The sequence below is a fragment of the Astatotilapia calliptera genome, chromosome 15 (assembly GCF_964374335.1).
Source record: "Astatotilapia calliptera chromosome 15, fAstCal68.1, whole genome shotgun sequence".
In the NCBI taxonomy this organism is placed as follows: Eukaryota; Metazoa; Chordata; class Actinopteri; order Cichliformes; family Cichlidae; genus Astatotilapia; species Astatotilapia calliptera.
Genome location: NC_137436.1, coordinates 14,953,204 through 14,975,064, shown reverse-complemented (window position 1 = coordinate 14,975,064; position 21,861 = coordinate 14,953,204). Strand labels below are relative to the sequence as shown.

Here is a 21,861-nt window from a genome sequence, read left to right as displayed (position 1 = left end):
TGGTAACCATTCAGGGTGCTATTGCCTTTTGCAGCTCCTACATGACCCTTCGTGGTGTGTTTAAGTGTTTGGAATGTGGAATCAATGTGGATGTTAGAAAGGTGACGTGTAGTATTTTACTGATCAGTGCTTAAACAAGTCACAATCTGTTTTAGCTCTGTTGTAATCTGGGCAAACCAATACCAGTACAAACAAGAGCACACAAGAGGGTACAGCTCCCCCCAAAGGGCAAGGGCTATACCAAAACTTTGATGTTTTATGATGTTCTTCTTACATGCTGAGTGATCAGTCTGTTTTTTTGCTTCTTGGTTTTTTGTATTTTGTTGTTTTTCACGAGGAGGGGTGGGACCTTTCAACTATGACTTTGCAGCATTACAAACCAAAATTGTGTATTTTATTATCTGTAGCCATATGATTGGAGCAGAATTGTCTGAAACCTTGAGATTTTAAGAAATATTAGTGGAAAATTTGAAAAGTTTTAAGAAATTTTCCAAGCTCAACTTTGACCTTGAATGCTAACAATGAAGGTCAAGGTCGAACGCTTAGCCAGCCTAGCTAATCCTTTCCCCCAGGCCTACTTTGTAGGTGGGCTGGAGCCTATCATAGCTGCCATGGTACACCCTGAACAGGTCACCAGTCTGTCGCAGGGCTAAAATCCTACAATTAACCAAATACCAACTTTCATTGCCATGTGTCTGAGTCAGCGATCCTGGAAGCTCCTGCCGACTTTTACGCCAGCTTTCCAAGCATGAGAAAAAACAATTTCCGATTCTTCTGACACCACATCAATGCGATTATTAAAATTAAAATAAGTCACAGGAGATGTAATAAAGAAGCCCTAAATCTGCCTGCATTCAACTCCACTAATTTGTAAATGTTTTTCTCAGCCAGTAAATCGCTATGCTTTAGTTTCACAGTAGACGCATCAGTCTTCACAACATGTAATCTAAGTTTTAATCCATAGCCAAATTCCATGCCCAGCAAATTCAGTTTGTCCTAACCTCTCATTTCCTCTATAGATCTGAGTGCCAATGTTTCAGACTCTCTAATCACGAGCAACATGGCACCGATGTTCCCTGCATTTAAAGGTGAGTCAGTTGCTTATTTGTTTCTAACTTTCCAGCTGCACCCAGACCGGTAAAAAGACCAGCAGTGATTCACAAGTTCAACATTTCTTAAAAGATCTGTCACAACTGAATGAGTCGGCTTAACAGCTCTCTGGATCTTTGAGACAGGCTCGATTTTGTTAAATGGGTCAAGCACTCAAGTTTTCAGACAGCAGGTATTGCGGTTTGCCAGTTTCCATTGCTTCAAATTATCCTGAGTTGCTTGAAAGCTGACAGCAAGCTATACTTTATCCCATCCCAAGTCCAGAGATCTAACTGATGTAATTATGTGGGACTTCGCCGCCCTAATTTACTTGAGCTTGTTCTGTAAAACGCAATCGAAGGTTTAGTTAGTGGAACAGTTCCAGGGTTAGTTTCCCTGCTTGCATGCTGTGTGTTTCCCTTACAGCAGGATTCAGCAGAAAGTCAGTATGTTTGTAAAGTGACTCACCACACTGTGCTCCACAAAGGAGCGCATGTAGGTTCTTCAGTCAAGGATCTGTGCAGGTTTGCTCTCATATGTCTTTGAAGGTTCTCAGTCATCCAGGTCATCGTAGTCAAAGGAGCTTGCAAAGAAAAGCGTCTGGACTTCTTTAAGTTGCTTGAAGACGTTTCACCTCTCATCCGAGAAGCTTCTTCAGTTCTAAGGACAAATGGTGGAGAGTCCCAGATATAACCTAGTGGGAGCAGTGCTTGCTGCTTTTCATACTTCATCCTTTATGTAGAGATGACTTAAATGGGCTGGATTACATGATTATGAAGCCTGAACTTGCTCTCAGTGTACTTTACAGCATTACAAAATCATCTGTCATATGTGAAAGAATATGTACCTCCATGGTGGTCTGGTAATTCCACTCTGTGGTTAGTTAGCCAACCCAGAACTGTTGAAACCTGTAGATTGTGCTGGGTGATTAAGATATTGCAGAACTGAGTTTTATCCTGACAACAAGCTGCAGAATGTTTATCAGCTGGGAGATGCTGCCCCCTGGTGGCTTTGCATGAGTGAGAAGGGAGGAAAACACGAAGGAAGACCAGACAAACACTTTAGCATAGGGTTGCCAACCGTCCCTTAAAAAACGGAATCGTCCCGTATTTAGAAACAAAAGTACACGTCCCGTATTGAGCTAATAAGGGACGCACTTTGTCCCGTAATACAGTGAGAATCAAACGTAGTCTATAAATGTTTATGGAATTAACACTTTGTTTGAAAACATAATTCCCAGCCCCTCTCCTGCTTTGTGACCAATGAGCTGACAGCACACTTATGACAATTCGAGTATGACAATTCAGATTACCGCTCATCTCATTGGTCGAGGAAAGGTCGCTTACGGAGAAAATACCGGAAGACAACAGATGACCAAAACAAGAAGCATGGCCAACAGGGAAACAAACGCCGTCACTGCGGTGCAAGTCTCGGATGACAGTAAACCTAAAGCTGGGCAGACACTGCGATTTTTTTCAGTCACGTTATTCAGCTCCTGCTCAAACTGCACGATTGACTCGCAGGGGTTAGAAGTTCATAGGTCACGATGTACTCTCACACTATACGGCCCGATGCTCTGATGCGACCTGAGAGCTCACACTGTGCCTCCATAAAATTAAGGTTATAGCAGAAAATCTGTCGCTCTCTCTCTCTGTCTTTCACTCACACACACACACCACCACCATCAACTTTGCTAAATTGCTAATGAAAAACATTGATCAGGCAGCTGTGATTGAGCAGCAGTGTAAATCCAACTATTTTCACGGTTGTTGTGGTCGTGATAATTTTGTGATGCCACATGGAAAAGGCTCGGATGAGCTTTCCAAAGTTCTACAAGTTGTGCCTCCATCGCTTGTGTCCAGATCACACGCTGCACAGCCGTGCTGCTCCATCTTTTTCACCGACGTTTACGTGTTTGCGCGTGAGCAGTGTGAGCGGCTGCGGTGACACCCTCACGAGCGATTGATGATCGGGAGCTGGTCGTGAGGTGTTAATCACTTCTCGTTACCCCACATATACTACACGACGCACAATGAAGGCCAAAATCGGTCCGATCACTCAAAAATCGTCTCAAAATGGGCCAAAAATCGCACAGTGTGAGCCCAGCATTAGAGCAGCAATGTTTGTTCCCGTCAGAGAAAGGGAAGAATGGGAAAAGGAAAACACCTGGCTGGAAAAAGTTAATATGGGCATGTGCAGTGAATATCAGCGCTATGTGGCCAGAAGTGTGATAATATAACTTATTTTGTGTAATAAACAACTGCAAGGATAGATGATTACAACAAATTGATGACTAATACATAAAAGTAATACATAGATGAATAATGATGATGAGTTATGATGCGTAATCATGGGAACAAGCGGGTTTTCAAACAGGAGCAGCTGATTAGCTTTAGAAAAGCTGAAATAATACCTCAACTGAAGCCAATTGTACTAAATGCACTAAATGTGCACTGTTACAAGAATGTTTTTCTTTCTATTGTTTTCTATTATTTTAAGTTAAGCAGGACAGAGTTCTTTTAAAGAAAGATTTACTTATATTCTCAAAAGTTAAGCATGACAGGCTTCTGTTTAAGAAAGAGACCTGTTTTATTGTGTTAATGTTTTCATTTTGAGCTAAAAATAAATGGCTAAATGATCATTTGTTTCACATGTGTTCATATCACAAAGAATAGAATATGCATCTACTTAAATCAACTTCAAGTCAAATGGTTAAAAAAAGAATTTCACACACAAAAAAAGAGCTAGAAAATTCACCACACTGGGAAGGGTGAAGACAACTGGGTCGCCCGGCCCTGGCCACGAGGTGTCCCTTATTTATTTTTCAGGGAGTTGGCAACCCTACTTTAGCATGTGTTGCATGCAGGGGAAAAAAGCAAAATAAAGTGATGTTTCTGTACAACACAGTGGAGCACTTAAAGCTTTTTTTGTGTGTATTTTCCCAGCCGTTTGGACGCATTTCCATGACGTCTTCCTCCCAAAATATTCACAGCAGCTGAACGGAGTCAACGTCATGAGCGGGCCAATATTCGATAAAGACTATGATGGACACGTCGATGAATTAAAAAAGATATCAGGGTAAGACAGAAGCAAAATAACATTTACTGTTGCTACACTGTGCAGTTCAGTCATTTGGTTGTCAGAAGCTGCATATTTTTATGTTGACAGTTTAATGGTCTGATTAAATTCAGCCTTTTTCATTTATTGTGCTTTACAACTGCTTATTAGGTGTTATTAAAAAAAGACTTAAGTGGTGACTCACTTTTAAGAGTCTCCATTTGGCCTTGACGTAAATCCAATGAAGAAAGATTTCCAAAGAAAACTGCAACTTCAGTTTCGTTTTGAAGTTAGTTCTTAAGAAAGTAACTGTGTTGCAAAAATGCTTATGTAGACATTTTCATTTATTCCTCTAGCAGACACAGCAGGTCTGAAGCAAATCAAGAAGGATTTCTAATAGTGAGAACATTAGTACAATATTCATCTTCACACATGAACAACAATTTTGATTTTTGTATTTCCTGAGTGAGGTGCATGTGAGCAATGTGTTACAAATCCATATTCTAATGAGGGCACACACATAAAGTGTGTTATGTTATTTAACTGTGGATGCTTCTGGACACAGTTTGCACTTTACCATCATGTTCTTGTCCTTCTGCATAATAAAAATTAAATTAATCACCACTAATCAGAAGTTGGAGAGCCCACTATTTATTTTTACTTCACCCTCCAAGCAATTTAGGTCAGGTTCAGGTAGCTGACGTGCAGGAAAAGGACACCTTTGGTTTGTTTTTGGCCTTTTTTTCCTATTTCTGTTTTGTTTTTTTCTACTTTTTTCACCAGTCATGCAGACATATGAAGAACAAGCAAGCAAACAAAGCAGAAAAATGTAATTTGATTACAGATTAATTGCAGATTAGTGCTCTACTTTAGAATGAGTTACACCCAACACCACTAATTAGTCATTTTCCAGCTTCCTACTAAAAAATGGTCATTCTGTTTTCTGCCTGAGGCAGCTCCCTCTCCCAAACCAAACTGAGTCTCACTGTTGTGTCCTCAAACTGAGAACATTCACCAGACATTTAATGTTTATATGGATCCACACAGCAAAAGTATTAACAAATAATTAAATAAAATGTCAGAAAGCCATCGTAAGATAAACCGGTACTCAGATAAAATCTAAGAAACACAGCACATAGTTCATGTGTAAAACTGACTATCAGTGTCCAGGCAGCTGAGCACACTCAATTAGATGAGATCTGATGGGGAATTCTAAAGTGATGCAATACCTGTGCTGCTGTAGACATTAATTTCCAGGGTTTACAAACTACATTCAGGCTTTATCCAGACTAAATTTTTGATGTTAAAATGCAATGTATTACATAAACATCCCTGGTAGTTTTGGTAGAACATTTGCACATGGCTTAACTCAAGCTCTGCCCTTCCTGCCTCCTGTCCAAAGGAAGGCCAAACAAAATACCCTAGCTTATATGTCCATTGGAACGCATCTGAAAATGAAGATTGCATGACTGTTTGTGTACACCAGGAATGCCTCCTGCATGTAATGGTGCATTAGCTGTTAGCATTGAACACAATGTCAGTAATCCCTCTGAGCTGTTATTTAATGGTAAACTAATCAGGTATCCTTTTTCTTCTGCAGAAGGGTTTGTGATAAGAGAATGATAATTTCGGAGGAGGACATGTAGTGACTGATAAGCAAACGTGGGTTTCAAACGTCTCCAGTTTTTTCTCTTCCAAACTAAGAAATAGTTGTAGAGTTTCAGAAAATGAAGAAACAGTGTAGACTCTTAAAAGTTGTGTTTTTTATATATATAACAAAATATGTATATGCATTGTGTTGGCCATATGCTTAAGTTACTGAATTTTTATAATATATTTTATCTGTATGTCTCAGTATATGCATATTATACCTAATGTGCCTAAAGGCTGACGCGCTCATTTTGCACATTAGCTTAGTGCACTGGTTCAATACACCCCACCCTCACTCCACCCAACCCCCCAGTGATGTTAATTTAAGTGCATAAATGAACTCATTGCATCGTTTTTGTTTGAATTAAAGAATTGATGCAGCCTTCACATGCACAATTGTCCAAAAACTCAAAAGACCTTGAGAAAGTGTTTGAGAAACCCATGGGTTACATTGAGGGTTACTCATAGCTCACGCAGTAGCACACATTGCAGCCGAACTAAATTTGGCTATTCCCCTTTAATAGCTCTCGGTTTTTGCTTAAATACTTCATGCTGGCTGGAACATGTGATGTCATATACTCCTATACTCAGATCAAGATTTGGAAACAATGAGAGTTGAATGACGTTTGGTGGGTTGCTTTGTGACTGTTTGTTATACAACATGCAGACAATTCTTAAGAAGTCTTGAGCACTTGAGTTGAAGCCAGTTCATCCAAAAAGGCTTCTTGAGAAAGATTCCTTCAGTTTTCAAATAAAAGGTGAAATGTCCTTCAGAACCTAAAAAGGTCAGAGATGTGAATCTCCCGTTCCACCACATCATAAAGGTGCTTTACTGCATTGAAATCTGATGACTGTGGAGGCCATTTGAGTATAGTGAACTCAAGGTGATGATCAGGAAACCAGTTTGAGTTGATCTGCTGGAAGCAGCCAACAGAAGATAGTACACTGTGATCATAAAGTATGGCTATGGTCTGCAACAATACTCGGGTAGGCTGTGGTGTTTAAACATTGCTCAGTTGCAGCTCGTTTTGCGCAACGCGTAATATACTGACGAATTGTCACGTCCCGAGGCGTTCCATGGGAACGCGAAAGGTGACCTTCCGCATTCCTATGCTACGCGCCGGATTGTGGATGAAACTGAATAGAACGACGCTCCCGCAGTAACACACGTTCCAGCCGTGTATTCCAGCCCTAATCATAACCTTATCCCTAACGTTCACCACCACCTTAATCGTGTTAGATTAAAGTCAAATACACGTACATGTGTAGATTCATTCCAAACGGTTCTCCTATTTCTAATATTTCCGAACTCGTAATATAAGGACGCATTGGGTGGCCGAAAGCATAATATACCAACGATTTGTCACCTAGCGTAAAATGTTATGCTTTGGGAGTGAGAACTTCTGTCAGTTGATACTCAAAGTGTGCCAAAAAATATCCCCTTCATCATTACACCGCCAAGACACTGAACTCTTGAAATGAAGTAAGATGGACCCATCCTTCCATGTTTTTTATGCCAAAATCTATTCAGATGTAAAATGAGAGAAATCGGACTTAAAATACACCCGATGGTTATTTTTTAACCTGAGGCTTTATAACTGAGGTATTCAATTTTTCCATTGCAGCACTTTGATTACGTGTGATCTCTCATCTCTGCAGGAACGAGGCTCCCATCCCGACACATTTCTTTGTGATCCTGACCAGCTGCGGGGATTCGACCTTTGGCCCTCTGAACTGTGCAGGTCCACTCCAGGCCAGGTCCTTCATCATGCCCCACAGGCCCGACCACACAGAGAGCTGCGCTGTGAGTAACACCATTCGTCCCACATGTTTCTGCACAGTCTATTTCAGTCTGCCTCTGTGGAAACCTGCTGTCAGACCCTTCTTAATACTGCATAATTTTAATATACGCCTCCCCCACTTTCTGCTTTTCTTCAGAATGGGACAGACTTGACGTGGGTGGAAGACTGGCTGAAGCTCCACACCGCTCGAGTGCGAGACATCGAGCTCCTTACCGGACTCAGCTTCTACCACGACAGGTTATCAGTGGAAGAGACACTGCGGATGAAGACATTTCTACACACTTATTAAACTCACAGACTTTATCGAGTGAAGCTTTAACTGGCAGAGGAAGCCATATTGGTGTGCAGATGTCTGCCCACATGGACAAACAGTTAACCCAATAACTGTGGGTTTAACAGATGCTTTACTTATAGACTTCCCTCATTTCAGACTGAACTCATTCTTAAGCTCCATCCATTATTTGAAGTGACATTTTTAAAATAAATTTTTATTGATTTTGATTGTGTACAAAAAAAAAAAAAGTAAATAATGAATGGAGCTTAAAGACACCATCACATCTAATAAAATGATTCCAAAGTATTTCCGGGTTCCCATTTCCAGATTGGAAAACTGGAATAAAACTAAAGGGAAAAGAGAGTTTTTATTGATGGAAGAACTGTTTATGTTGAGTGAAGCTTGCCACACATCAGGGGAGCTGTCTGCAGCAGCTGGAAAAACATCTAGCATGAATATGTTTTGCCCTTCTTTTTTGTATGTGTTTCTTTTCTTTTTACACCCATTGGTATTTTTTGTAAAATGAATGAATTATTCAGCTTTTAAATGTGCGCCTATGCTGTATGCTTGGAAGGATTACTGTATGAGACACGTTTGAGCCAGTCTGGGCTCAGACACGTAAAAGCCTTTTCTTTCTCCAACACAGAGAGACATAAAGCAACTGCAAAGAACACTGAAAGCAAAGTTTACATTTAGCAAGGATCCCTGGTGTTTTATACTAAAATAGCTGCTAAATATATCATAGGTCATGTGAACTGTGTAGTGTGCGGTCTTGTGGTTAACACATTCGCATAGTCACAAGCTAGCACCGGTCCCAAGCCCAGATAAAGGGTATCCAGCATAAAATCTTTGCCAAATTCAACACGGTGATCCATCCACCCTGGCGAGGCTTTTATAAGAGAGCAGCCTGATGTACCTTCTTCTAGAAGCAGCAGATGTGAAGCTGTAATAACTGTTGATCACGTGAGGCAGCTGTAACCCTGAACAATCAAGACTTCAGAAAATTGATCTCCTAAAAAAGTCCTTGAAGATCATGAGCGTAACTTACACCTCACGGGGGTAAAGCAAGTCTGGTGAAAGCTGTAATGTTTAAGGATCATTCGAGTAAACTGCTTTTTATTATTATTCTGATGCTCGGTGTTGGTGGTAAACAGAAATTACTGATGTTTTTTCTTCTTCACAGATAAGAAAAATTCAGATCTGGAGAATTATTTAAGATTCTGTTTTTATTCTGTCTTTTTTCGGACTCTTTCTGGTTGTTTTGTGTCTTTCGTTCCATTTTGTAACCTCATTGGAGTGATTTTACATCTCTGTTGTCATTTTGTTCCTCCGCGGCCATTTGGTGACTTTTTCCTGGGAAGATGAATTTTCAGGTAGCCGCTAAACTTCAGCGTTTAGTTGGAGATGAAGAGAAGCTGTTTGAGCTCAGCTCATTAATCCGTCCGTGACTGTGTGCATCTGAATGTGTGGATCAGCAAAATCATTATTCAGTCTTTGATTTTTCATCTTCGCGTACTGCTCGTATATGAAGTCATATAGATTTCATGTATACCAAGCCTTTTCTATTGGTTGCTGCAGTTTTTCACACATGAAAAATTTCATATAAAAAACAAACTTCCACATTGAGCTTGTGACTTGTTTCCTTTTGTTTATGACCTTTTATCAGCCAAGATTCAAGGTGCACAAATCACTTTCGTTTCACACGATTGAATTTACAGCGTCATGTAGAGCGAGGGAAGCAGCAGTTGCTCTTCAAGTCTCCTTCAGGTTGAAGCTGTACATGTACATGTGAAAAGGAAGGAAGTACGTTACCCTATGTGCTTAAAGTCTGCCACTTCCTCAGGCTGACCACTCCGGCAGCGCAAGAAGCCAGAAGGTAAGATCTTGCAGCTTTCAGCTCTGCACCTCGTAAACTCTGAGGTGACCCAATTCTCATGTCAGAAAACCTGAGCCTACTTTCCATTTGAGGTTGTTGCAAGGCTGGTGCAGTTGTCACAATGCTTTTCTCAAGTGTCGGTTGATGGTTTGGCAAGAAGAGGGTACAAGTTGTCTCACTGCATCTTTAGTCATTGAGAAAGAAAAAAAAAATTTTTGTTGTGTAAAATCTTTCTGTGAAGTCCGCCATTCAGTTGTTGAATTGCTGAGCTGGCTGAATAAGGTCTACTGCATGCTCTTCTTATGATGATCAATCTGTATGACTTCAAATGTTTTATTACTTCATCTGGCATTCATATTTTCAAGTGTACCTTGAGTCAGTAGTTTCTTTATTTCAACTCTTTTATGAAAGTTTTCAAATCCGGCTCAAACTGAAGCAGAGGGCACGTCTGTCACAGGCTGGGTCTCTGACCCAGCGCTCTGAGTTCATGTTTGTATTTGTCTCATTTTGTTATGTGATTTAGTTTGTGTTATTTCCTATCTGCCTTTAGTTTAGGCAGTTATTGTTCCTGGGTTTTCTATGTTTTGGGGTTTTGTATTTATTCATCACATATTAGGTCTGTTAAGTTGTGTTGTCATGTTTTAGTATTTCCTGTTTTATTCTGACAATGTCATGTGTTCTTTGTTTATTGTATTTAGCTTTCCTCTCCTGGTCCTGTCATTAGGTTTATGTCTGTCAGCTGTTTTCCCCCATGTGTCGCCACTTCCCCTGATCACCTCATGTCTGTATTTAAGCCTTTTGTTTTCTTCATGCCATTGTCAGGTCGTCTGCTCATCCATGTCTCATCTCCAGGTACCCATGTCAGTTCATTATGGTTAAGGTTTTTCATGTTTTGTTATTAGTTCACCCAGTTTAGGTTATTGTTTAGTTTTCACCCATGCCCTATTATTTTGTACCCTTGTTTCTTGCCTTATTAAACGGCTTGTTTTGTTAATCCACACCACGTTTTGGTCTGCGCTTGAGTCCTTCCCTGCAACACATACGGTCTGCCCCAGCCAGACCGTGACAACGTCTCTTGCAAAGGAAATGCAGAAAGATGACGCCAGCTTTTCTGAGCTTTTTTTTTTTTTTTCAGTTGCTGTGATGAACTGCATGAAGATGATAAGTTTAGTTTAAATATACACGCAGCTCGATAACATGCACATAATTTCCTGGAAAGTATTTTGGGAGTCTGTGTCACCTCACAGCAAGGTTTTGTGACGTGAGTGAGTTTTGTTAGATGGGTCATTTTTAAAAATGTGTACCTGACATAGTTTCTATTGTCAGTCACTGTGGGTTGCAAGCATGAAAAAGCAGCTGTGAGGTTTTTATTTGGAATTCACTTGCTGCAGACGCTTCTGGCTTTAAGGCCAGAGTTTGCATGCTGTCACTGAAGCCTTCCTGGAAGCCCCTCATCTGGGTGGGAAGTGTGTCAGAGACCACGTGACCGCCTTGGGGTTTCTCACGATATGCTATATGTAGGTCTCAATGAAATTAGTCAAGTGCCCTTTTTACTGTCATTGCTGCAGTGGCCTGATACAATCCTCCTCGCTCTCTTCTCGGATGTTAAAGCGCTAACCACTAAACCACGCAAAGCCTGAATCATTATGGCCCCTTTGCATCGTAGAGGCGAGTCTGAGATGAGTGTGCTTGCATTATTGTGATAACGAAGACGATCATCTGTAAACTGAGCTACTCTTCGAATGAGGAAACTGCTACTAGTAGTTTTTAAGTGTGCAACTTGTTGCCTCGCCTGGTATTTAGAGCTCAAGAGCGGCACAGAGCACGTAAGCAGAGGACAGATAACAGCCGTGCCCCTCTCTGAGCCGTGAGGCCTAATTATTACTAGCACTGACTGTTATCTTCAGCCTCCTGGCAGCTCTGTTTAGTGACAACGACGGGCCTTATCTGCTAACACAGGTTGACATCCAGCTCTTCGACAGGCCATTTCCCCTCTGCTCCCCACGCCTGTGCGCTGCCGGGAAGGAAAATGGTCTCAGTCCAGATTGAGATGTTAAGCGCTCGGGAATGACGTCTTCCAAATGAATGAGATATTAAAGAATCAGCTTTCTCCTTTACTTCCTCCCACGTTGCTGATTGACCCTCCTTATAAACTGACCACACACCCAGCTGTGGGGTCAGGCATGCAAGCAATTCAGTTCAGTTTTGTTTACACAGCGCCAAATCACAACAGCAGTCGTCTCAATGTGCTTTAAATTGTAGTGTAAAGAATCTACAATAACAACCGCCTTTGACCCCTTGGCGACAGTGGAAAGGAAAAGCTCCACTTCAAGCAGAGCTAGGTTCAAGGAGGGGCAACCATTTGACTAGTTGGGGGTGAGGGGAGGGAGAAGAGACAAGCTGTGGAAGAGAGGCAGTGATTAAAAATAACTAAGGATTAAAAAACAAAAAATAAGGTCCATGTGTCACTTTCAAGCCAGTTCACAGCTACATCTGTTAAATTGTATGATGACTGTTTGTGGTAAGTAACACAGTCACAACTCTACATGCAATGTTATGCAAACTGAACATTTTCAGTAAGCCAAGAAAATACAAGACATGAGATGTGTTCAAGATATTCTAGCTTCTTCACAAACACACACAGCTGATCTTCTGTTGTAAACCTCAAACCAGTGGATGAGCTTATTTCCAAGGACTGTCAAGTGACTTCTTTTGAAGTAAAACATGAAACAGAGCTATTGATCTAATAATAAAAACAAAAAAGAAAAAGAAACTGGGCCACGGGTGCACGTCAGCCATCAATAATGCACAGGGTTGGCATTTGGTTTGTTTTGCTGTTGCCCTGCCATCAGTGAAGCATCGCTGCTCTTCCTGCAGCTGAGGAAGCAGCGGTGGTTTAACACAGCGGAGGTCTGTGAGGATATGAGCAGCATGAGGGGAAATGAGGGGTAACTGATCATCACAGATCTGGACATGTCATTTTTTCATGACATCCTGTGCCGCCGAGCAACTATTTACGTCATCCCGGGTATTCTTGGAGATAAGAAGGTTATTTTAAATCATTCAAGTAGAAATACTACAAGTAGCTTTCTGATGTGGAAAGGGGAATCTCCGCTGCTCGCGAAATAACCTTGCTATTTCCCTTATTTTAATCTTTCAGTTCCAGAAGACGAAAGAGACGATCTGAGGGTTGGGCCCAGTGAGGGGGAGGACCAAAGAGGAGAGGAGGAGGAGACAGGAGTGAAAAAAGAAAACGGTGAAGCAGAGAGGAGAGACAGAGAGAGCAGGACCTGTGACAGTGACAGAAGACCTGAACCAGTATTTCTTTCTTTTTTTTAATTCAAAAACATGGATTTAAGTTTGCTTCAAGTTATGGAGAGAGAGAGCATCCTGGAGGTTCTTCGGAGAGACAAACAGATGCGAGCAATCGAAGAAGACAGGATCAGGTGGGTCATTTCAAACAGTGTTAATAGGTGCTGGGATGAAATTAGATTTTTAGGGATGCTGGAAGGAGGCAGGGCCGACTGCTCTTATATTGATTACGTGAAAGCGAAAATATGATTCTTCTGAAAACAAAACCTGTTTCAGAGATGTTACCTGTTACAAATCTGAACTGTTAGTAGTTTCATACTTAACATACAGACATGAGTGTGATATCAGAAGTTCATACTGTGCCGTAAAATAAAGAAAGAACCTTCTTCTCACACGGGGACTTTAAATCTTGTTGGTTTTGGGGGTTTTTTGTTTTGTTTTTTTGCAGCTGACACTTAATTCTGCTCAATATAGTGTTATAAAACCTTGTTTAACTATGGTAACTTTGTGTTACGCTCTCAAAGAAACCTCATATGTCCCCATTGTCCCCATATAAGGGCATACTTTTTAAAAACCATGCTGTTCTTCAGTTTTTATATCCAGAAGAATTTTTTATCTGCTGGCTTTATGTTGAGCATCTATAACAGAGTGATGCATTTCTGAAGGATGTTTAAAATATTAAAATGTTCTAAAAACTGTTCATTATTGTCAGAAGAGAAATGTCTGTGAATCTCGCAGTTAAAGCTCTCTGTGGTTCTCCCTATCCTCAGGAGGATGAAATACGACCTGCAGGAGCTCCGAAGGAAGGGTGCAAAGAGCTATGCCCGGCAGTACGGCGAGCGGACCTGCGCCCGCTGCCAGAGGCCGCTGGGAAAGTTCTGGAACTCTGGCGCAGTCTGCCGCGGCTGCAGCCACCGCATCTGCAACAAGTGTCGTGTGGGAGCAGCGATCTGGAAGTGCACGGTCTGCCACGCATACAGGTAGGGAGGCCACCAGCGAGCCTGCTGTACAGAGGGTTGAAATGTGTGACTCAGCGAGGCTCAAATCAAGCACTGAATGACTGTGCGTGTGTAAAGCCCAGCAGTGACTGACTGAAGGTTACTGTAACTGAGGCTCAAATCTCACACTTTCACTTTTACTCTGTTTGTGTACTGTTGAGAGAGCTCGTCGTCGTGCTGAACTATCCAATGAAATGGTTAAACAGTCCGTGGGAGATCAGAAAATGACATTAGAAATAAAAACCTGACCAATTATTTGATAATTCAATGATTTAGAACACAAATTTAATTGTGGACGGACTTCCCGCATCCATAAAACGTTCCCCGTAACAGTATAAGATTCCCCTTCAAAGTAAAGGCATTAGGGAATAGGGGACAGTGGACCAAACCACTAAGAGCCTAGATTTAGCTACACCCCTGTTAAACTGCAGTTTCTCCAGTCAGCAGCTTCACGTAAAGACTGAAACCCCCCTCCTCAGTTGCAGGAACATGATGAAAAGACTGACTTGCAGTTTAAAAGGCACCGATTGCTACAAAAAAAGAGGAAATTGTGTCAAGGACACTAAAGCAACATGATTGAAATAAATCCCTCAAGAGCCGACTAACCAAAGCAAGAGTAGATGAACTCCAACTCCATAAAAATGTGGGTAATTATTCTGTTGAGCAGATTTATGAAGGAAATGATAATGAGTGAAAACCGATAATAATAAGGTCTGCGCTCAGACTGATTGATACCTACATTAAATCTACAACTTTAACATGAGTTTCAGGTCAAGTGTCGCTGTTTTAATTAATCATCAACATTCCAGCTGTTTGGTAATCAACCACAAACTATTCTAATAACTTTTAAAGTGTCCCAAGTCCTATTCAAAATAGCTGTGACGCTAATTAGCTTGTTAAGATGGGACGAGATATTTTAACACATCCTGTCGCTTCTTTAAAACTTCCCCTTCCCTTCCCCTATATGAACTCTGTCATAAACATTTGAAATATGCAGATAGCATCTCTGAAAAGTGAAATTTAGATTAGGTGTATTTCCTACACGTATTTTTGGCCTCTTCATTTTCAGTGTGGGTATTTTACATGTGTAAAAATGTGTCCACATTTATAGATGATTTGTTCTGAATACTGAGGGGGCATGTTTTTCTCCGAAACCTACGCCTTGTCTTTCAGAAAAGGATGTAACTGTTCTTTTACTACTTTAATTATCTGTGAAAGAACGAAGATACATTTGTCAAACTAAAGCTAAATTCAAAAGAGAAATGAAGATGTTGCAGTTGTAGTTTTATTGATTGTGGCCGTCTTGTCATTTCTACCTGCTCATCACGGCGCTCTTCCTCTTCACAGGGATGTAAAAATCAAGTCCGGAGAATGGTTTCTAGAAGAAAAGTCAAAGAAATTTCCAGTCACCACAGGTTTGTATGCAAAACCCAAACTGCATGCATACACATAGGGTGTGATTTGCAGGGTGTGGGGGTAACTTCCCCCATCTCTGGTCTGCACATCCTCTGCTAAAGAATTTTTTTTATCTCTGATTTTTAGCGCTACATCTTCAGACAGTGTGCAGGGCAAACAACAATCAAATCCGAAATTCAGTTTGAGTGTCAGAGCAGCAGAGATGCCACGATACTGTTCGGCATTATTTCATTACACTCCAGAACACTGTCGTTTCAACATAAAACTAAAGCTAACCAAATAAAAGAGAGATAAAAAAGGGCCCAGAGGAGTCACCAAAACTCCTAATAACATTATTATTGAGTATCAAACACAGGAATGATCACTGACCCAACCTGCAGCTTCTTACTCCAACTTGTTGGCTTGCAATTCTGAACTGGGACTGCTGTCTCACATCCCTAAGAGACTAAGGAAGTTATGAGTACACTTGCTGCCTTTGCAACTGATAGAGATAGAGTCTGCTCGTCCGACAGCAACCCTCCAGATAGAGTTTAACATGACCGTCAATCACAAGTTAGAGCTCACAGCTCTGATGTTCAGTAAACAGCACAGGTCGCCTCCTTGAGTTACAATCCTGAGAACATTAATTTAAAAAGGGAGAGATTAAAATATTCTCATGGTTATCATATGTTCTGAACTTGTAGACATTAAACTGGCAGCAGCTGTAAATAAGTATAGAGGATCGCTTGCATGCTGCATACACAGCTGCTTTTCCTTTTTTAAATATAAATCATTATTCAATATTAATGCACGCTTGTTCAGCTACACTGACTCATAAAATATGAATGAACGCAGTTGTTTTATGTTGCTGGCTTTATGTGTTCAGTTCATAGTGTGGCTAGGCATCATAACACTTAACTATTAAGGATATTTAAATGGTTTTCTGTTCCTTCCTGATGTCCTTTCAGACAAATATGAGACGGTTGGGGAGAATCTACTGAAGACCTACAATGTGCTGAGGTATTATTTACCTTCTAAGTGTTTATTTTTCTACATCAGGTTAAGTCTCTGTCCCGATGTGGTTGTAAAATTACATTTTTTGACTCGTGTATCTTCGCAGTCATATATCCATTGTGCCTCCCACTCCTCCACCTCACTTGGATTATCACTTCCTGAGCAGATCTGGGGTAAAGTATTATTTTCTTTTCCCATTTTTTTTACAAGTTAAAATGAAACATGTATAAAGTGATTAATCATTATTACTTTTTTTGATCTGCAGGATTGGAAAAACTCAAAGCCTTTCACCAAATCTGTGGAAAATCTAATGGTTTCCTTCACGAGTCACATTAAAAGTAAGTCGTTGTTCAACCTCGGCCCAGCGGTCAGCATTGCCAGGCTCAATAATTCTTTACTTCTTAATAACAGAAAGTGCAACACACAACAGATACTCTCAGTGTGCAGTTGTGAGAAATTGTTGCTTCGAAATTAGTAGCATCACTTCCTGTGGATGTTATCAAACACACTCTGATCATGAGCTCAATATACGCACAGTAATAACCACAAAGGAAATTCACCAGAGATAATTTAGAAGAAAAAAAAAGCCTCGTGAGCTCATGACACCTACTGCATCAGCAAAAGAGGCTTTAGATGATGCAGGAGATAACACCACCACGCATGCACAGCTCTTTGAGCAGCGTTGTTTGTCCGAGCACAGGATGCACCTCTTCGTTAAATTTGTTTTCCAGTAAACAGGCATTTACTGGGTTGTGCTTTTCTTACATTTCCCTTTGCAGAGATTTCCAATTCTCAAAACGACGTCCGTGAAGATCTGCTGAAGGTCGACAACAGATGGAGAGGCTCGAGCTTTACCCACTCCACCCAAAAGAGCCTGTCAGACACAGACATAAACAAATCGAGCACGGTAGGTCGAAAGCATCAGTCACTGAACTCAAGTCGAGTTTGTGGTGGTAGCGCTGCTTCTGCTGCAAGTGAAAGTGTTTTTGCAGAGCACATATTTGGGCCTGAGAGTGGAAGCGGGAAATCACAGATAAAACGGGGAACTGATTCAGGGCCTTTAGCAGCACCTGCTGGTGATGACAGGGAATAACATCAGCAACCTCAAATCTGAGAGAGAGTGCGACTTTTTGCTTTTTGTGCCTAAACTGCTCCTTGATGTTTTCTAGTTTTATATCATATAAAAAAGTTCAAAAGCAGAGTAAAGAAAACGACTTTCTTTCTTTGTGCAGCTCTTCAAAGTCCCAAGTCTTCCAAACCTGTTCAAGAAAAGCAAAGACAGCGACCAGGAGGGCTCCTCCACCGGGGCAGAGGACGAGACTTCATTCGGTTCTGAGTACTCTGAAGGGAAGAGAGTAAGTCACAGCTGATTTTCATTAAAAAAAAAAAAATTGAATAAAATCCCCAAACAACATCCGGTGGTTAAAATATTCAAAAGTAACAGCCCTGATCACAAAATCCCCTCTTATAATTATCCTCTCTCACACCTCTCTCATCCTTTTCCTCTGAAGTGTAAAATTGATGCTATAACCTGTATTTGGCTCCCTCAGGGCAGCTGCAGCAGCACCAGCACAGAGTTGGGCTTTGAGAGCGTTTCTGTGACCGGAGAACTGGAGCTGGCTCTGGCCTTCAACACCAACACCTCCCGTCTGGAGATCACAGTCGGCACCTGCAGAAACCTGTCCTACGGAGACAGCAAGAAGAGGAAGTGTCACCCGTAAGGACACGTTTGATGTCACTCTGTGCAACACAAAGAGGCAGAGCGCATTTCCTGTGATTTTCCATCAAAGCTTCAACAGCATTTTTTTATTTTGTATTCTGCTGCACAGATACGTGAAAATCTACGTGCTGCCGGACAAGAGCTGCAAACTGAAGACGTCAGTGAAGAAGAACACGACTGATCCGGTTTACAATGAAGTTTTGAAGGTAAAAACAAAGAACCTCTTCAGCTATTTTTGGATGTCTCTATGTGTCATCAGTTTAATAAAACTTGCAGCATGCACATATGCATGCTCATGACTTATAGAAACAAAATTATTGATTTCATGGGCAGTAAATTCTTCCTTTGAAAGTTTTTTATCTGGTGCATCAAAAATATGATCTACTCTGAGATGCCATCATAGTCTGTATATAAAAGATGGATATAGCCACTGTGACGTCGCTCAGTAATTGATGTAAAGTCCTGCTGTGAAGACTTGAGCTGAGCCTTTTCACTACAGTCATCTGGGTGTTTTAAAGCCAGAAATAAAGAGCAAGAACTTAAAACTGGGGGACACTCCATGGTACCCCGGCTAACTCCCTTTCTGACTCTGATTCAATTTTACAAAAATAATATCATCCGCTGCTCTATAACACTCAAAACTAGGCCCTGAGACCATAAACTCATGTGCTTAATCAGTGTTTAAAGAAAACATTTAAATAAATGTTGTGAACGTAAACAGCATTCACTAAAATTTAAATGTTTTTCACAGTATGGCATACAGCGCAACATGCTCATTGGAAAGAGGCTACAGGCGACTGTGTGGCATTCAGGTACCCTGAAAAGGAAAGTTTTTCTTGGTGAAGTCCTCATCCCTCTGGACGGCTGGAGATTTGAAGACAAGGCATTCCAGTGCTTTAACTGGTATCCACTGTGTCCGAAGGTAAAATGGAGCACGGCAGAAAAGATTTGTTTATTATTGCTGAAGACTTTTGCCTGTATGGCTGATATGGAAGTGGTTTTCTATAAAATCTCCTTCCTGTGTCCTTCAGCCTGAAAGACAAAACGGAGGTGATCAGGAGTGAGGAGAACCGCTGGCCGGAGTCATGGTGAGTTTGTAGCTTGCTTAAACGTCTGTCTAGCGCTTTGTTTTCGTCAGGCTTGTGTAGTTCATGTGTTTTTTAGTTCATACGTAGTAGGTGGTGTAGTACAAGTGGGACAGTGATTCTGAAAGCTGTAATTTACAAGGTGTATGTACGTGAGTTTGAGGTCACATAGTCGAGCACAAGCGTAAACCTATCAGATCAGCTGATCTGGGTCACCTGATACCTTTTTATTCATTTAAATTGGCAAATTAAATCATATAGGGCAATATTAAAGCTGCTTTGGCCTGCAAACCACTTTGCAACCCACTTACACCTACACTCATCTCTGCCAGTGTCCCCAGAACAAATATTTTAATATATGTCAAATATAAATGATTTAATATTGAAATAAAAGTTTTCTTCTGACTAAAGGTTACTTTATTTGCTAGTGATATCATGTTGTTCGAAATCCTCCAGGTGGTTTTCTGGTGTGGTTATCAAGTGGGCTGAGGTGCGAGCTATGAAAACCACTATTTTAAGAGAACGTCATCAACACTTTTCAGAAAAGGCTGGTCAGGGTCTACTAATAAAAATGAAATAAAATAAGTAAAAAAAATTATTTTTTTATTTAAGTGAGCTGTAATTGAGTTTAATATAATTTTTAAAGGCACATTTCAAGAGCCTTAACCTTTTAGGTGCATTCATTTTGGCACTAGGGGTCAGGAGAGGATCTGTTTTGGATACCTTGTGTTGTCCTTTAAGGCAAACTGGGCCACATAGCAATGATCCACTAACCGTCCTTCACACCTTCCCATTAGTGTAAACATGACTCAGAGTGTAAATACACGTCATTGTGGCCCTGTGTGTCTCCTTGTGTGAGCAGGCCTCAGGTGTGCTATGTGTGTTCTGGTGTGTGACTTTTTGAACGCAAGTGTAATTGTTCAACATTGTTCAACAAGCATGAGGGAGTGTTTACATAACTCGTGTGTTTGTGTATGTACGTGTCTCATTTAGGCGTCTGACTGGGAGCCAGCAGAGAGCTCATCCACAAGACGCCCATTTCAAAAAAAAAGAGGGAGACTGAAGTCCTCCACTGCTGCTCGTCCAGGACGTCACTCTGTGGGATCAAAGCACCTCCTGCCTCTCTGAGGCACCATAATGGGGACTTGAATGGAACAATAACAGCAGAGATCCACTTCTGAACATCCTCTGTGGAAACACTTTAATGCCGCCTGTGAAGCATCTACAATCGTTATGAATGTATACACCACCTCAAGCAAAGCAGTTGTGATTAATTAATATTTTTTTGCATTATAGAACAGACTATAAAAAAATCAATTGCTTTATAGAAACATTATTTATGCTTGTTATATTTATTTAGCTTTCTGTTTCTTTCTTTTTTTTCATCTGCTAAGCACCTTGAAACTTGAAAAAATCAAGTTACAGTCTATAACCATCGGCTCCAAGTCTGTTTAATAATTACTTTATAATATCCTGTGCTGCAGTTTTAAGCTAAAGAAAGATTGGATAAGCCAGCTTCCTGATGGAGGTTGTACCTAACATACCGACATATTTGTTTATTAACTGCTTGTGGATGCTTCATAGTTGCAGACGGCTAGCACGTACAATTTTATTGCTTTATAAATGTTAAACAGTTAAAGTGATGCCACTTCCGTTCAAGGCCTCTCTGCTGACATTCGTCGATCCGTTCAGACCCATTTTCCTCGTTAATGCGATGTTCTTCTGTCAGAGGAGAGCAGCAACAAAACGTCCATGCAAATAAAATTAGTGGAAGAGACGCTAAGCTAACGTTACTGACAAATGAAATCTGGAGCCACACCCGGCGGTGGAGCGGAAGCAGTTTGAGTCGCTTCAGACACACACGCACAGACACACCACACAGCGGCTCTTCGAGTACAAAGACACGTTTCTTGTCTCTGTGGACGCGGCGTGTGAAAGCAGCAGCAGAAGAAGAGAAGGAATAAGGCGGTTTCTGTGCTGGGAGCAGTGATGTCACTGACCTGGAATTCTGTTGACTCCGCGTTCTCCCGGCTCACCATGGCAACTGGAGGCTCACCAGGTTAAGCGTGACGTCAGCTCGCCTGCGTCAACAGGTGGAGAAATTGACGCCAGCAGCGGCACAGGCCGCTTACAGACTCATTGTATTTATTTATTTATTTATTTATTTATTTTTGTTTACATCCAGCACTTTAAGACGCTCATTTAGCATTCAACTATTTACAGTGTATGTGTAGTATAGCTGTCAGATAATAAGTCGATCAGCTTCCACGTGCATGTCTGTTTTCGTTTTTTGTCATTCTATTTATTTTTCTGTCACACTGAATTGCTTTTGTAAAAATAAAAGTATCTGAATATGAATCAAAACAACGTGAGAGAGTCCTGACATGCTGATATTATAAATATAAAGCTCTACTTTTTGGGAAGCATTTAGCGTGTCTGACTTCATTTTAGAGCTCATCTTGAAAGGAAATTTCTGCATCAAGTTTCATTTTCAATTCATTGAACATCTGGTGACTTCTTTTATTCAAAAACACAAACATCAATCTCACAACATCCCAAGCCAGAACCAGTCCCAAGTCTATGGACTAC

The 21,861-nt window shown here is 41.0% G+C and overlaps 2 protein-coding genes across 4 annotated transcripts in view; both read left to right on the top strand.

Moving 5' to 3' along the window:
- Positions 1–9,498, top strand: part of enpp1 (ectonucleotide pyrophosphatase/phosphodiesterase 1) — a 35,774-nt gene extending 26,276 nt beyond the window's left edge. For all 3 annotated transcript variants that reach the window (XM_026142792.2, XM_080290187.1, XM_080290188.1), the window contains 4 exons: positions 1,020–1,088; positions 4,035–4,167; positions 7,456–7,600; positions 7,735–9,498. In XM_026142792.2, the coding sequence (XP_025998577.2) occupies positions 1,020–1,088; positions 4,035–4,167; positions 7,456–7,600; positions 7,735–7,887 (500 nt within the window). In that variant the 3' untranslated portion in view covers positions 7,888–9,498. The remainder of the gene's footprint in view (positions 1–1,019; positions 1,089–4,034; positions 4,168–7,455; positions 7,601–7,734) is intronic.
- Positions 9,499–12,954: 3,456 nt separating this feature from the next.
- On the top strand, positions 12,955–21,698 carry sytl3 (synaptotagmin-like 3). The gene is made up of 13 exons (XM_026142797.2): positions 12,955–13,194; positions 13,831–14,040; positions 15,406–15,473; positions 16,422–16,473; positions 16,574–16,640; positions 16,733–16,805; positions 17,247–17,374; positions 17,700–17,822; positions 18,018–18,184; positions 18,297–18,393; positions 18,939–19,109; positions 19,219–19,275; positions 20,266–21,698. The coding sequence occupies exons 1-12, from the start codon at positions 13,097–13,099 to the stop codon at positions 19,249–19,251; spliced, it is 1,287 nt and encodes a 428-aa protein (XP_025998582.1). The 5' UTR covers positions 12,955–13,096; the 3' UTR covers positions 19,252–19,275; positions 20,266–21,698.
- Positions 21,699–21,861: the final 163 nt, after the last annotated feature.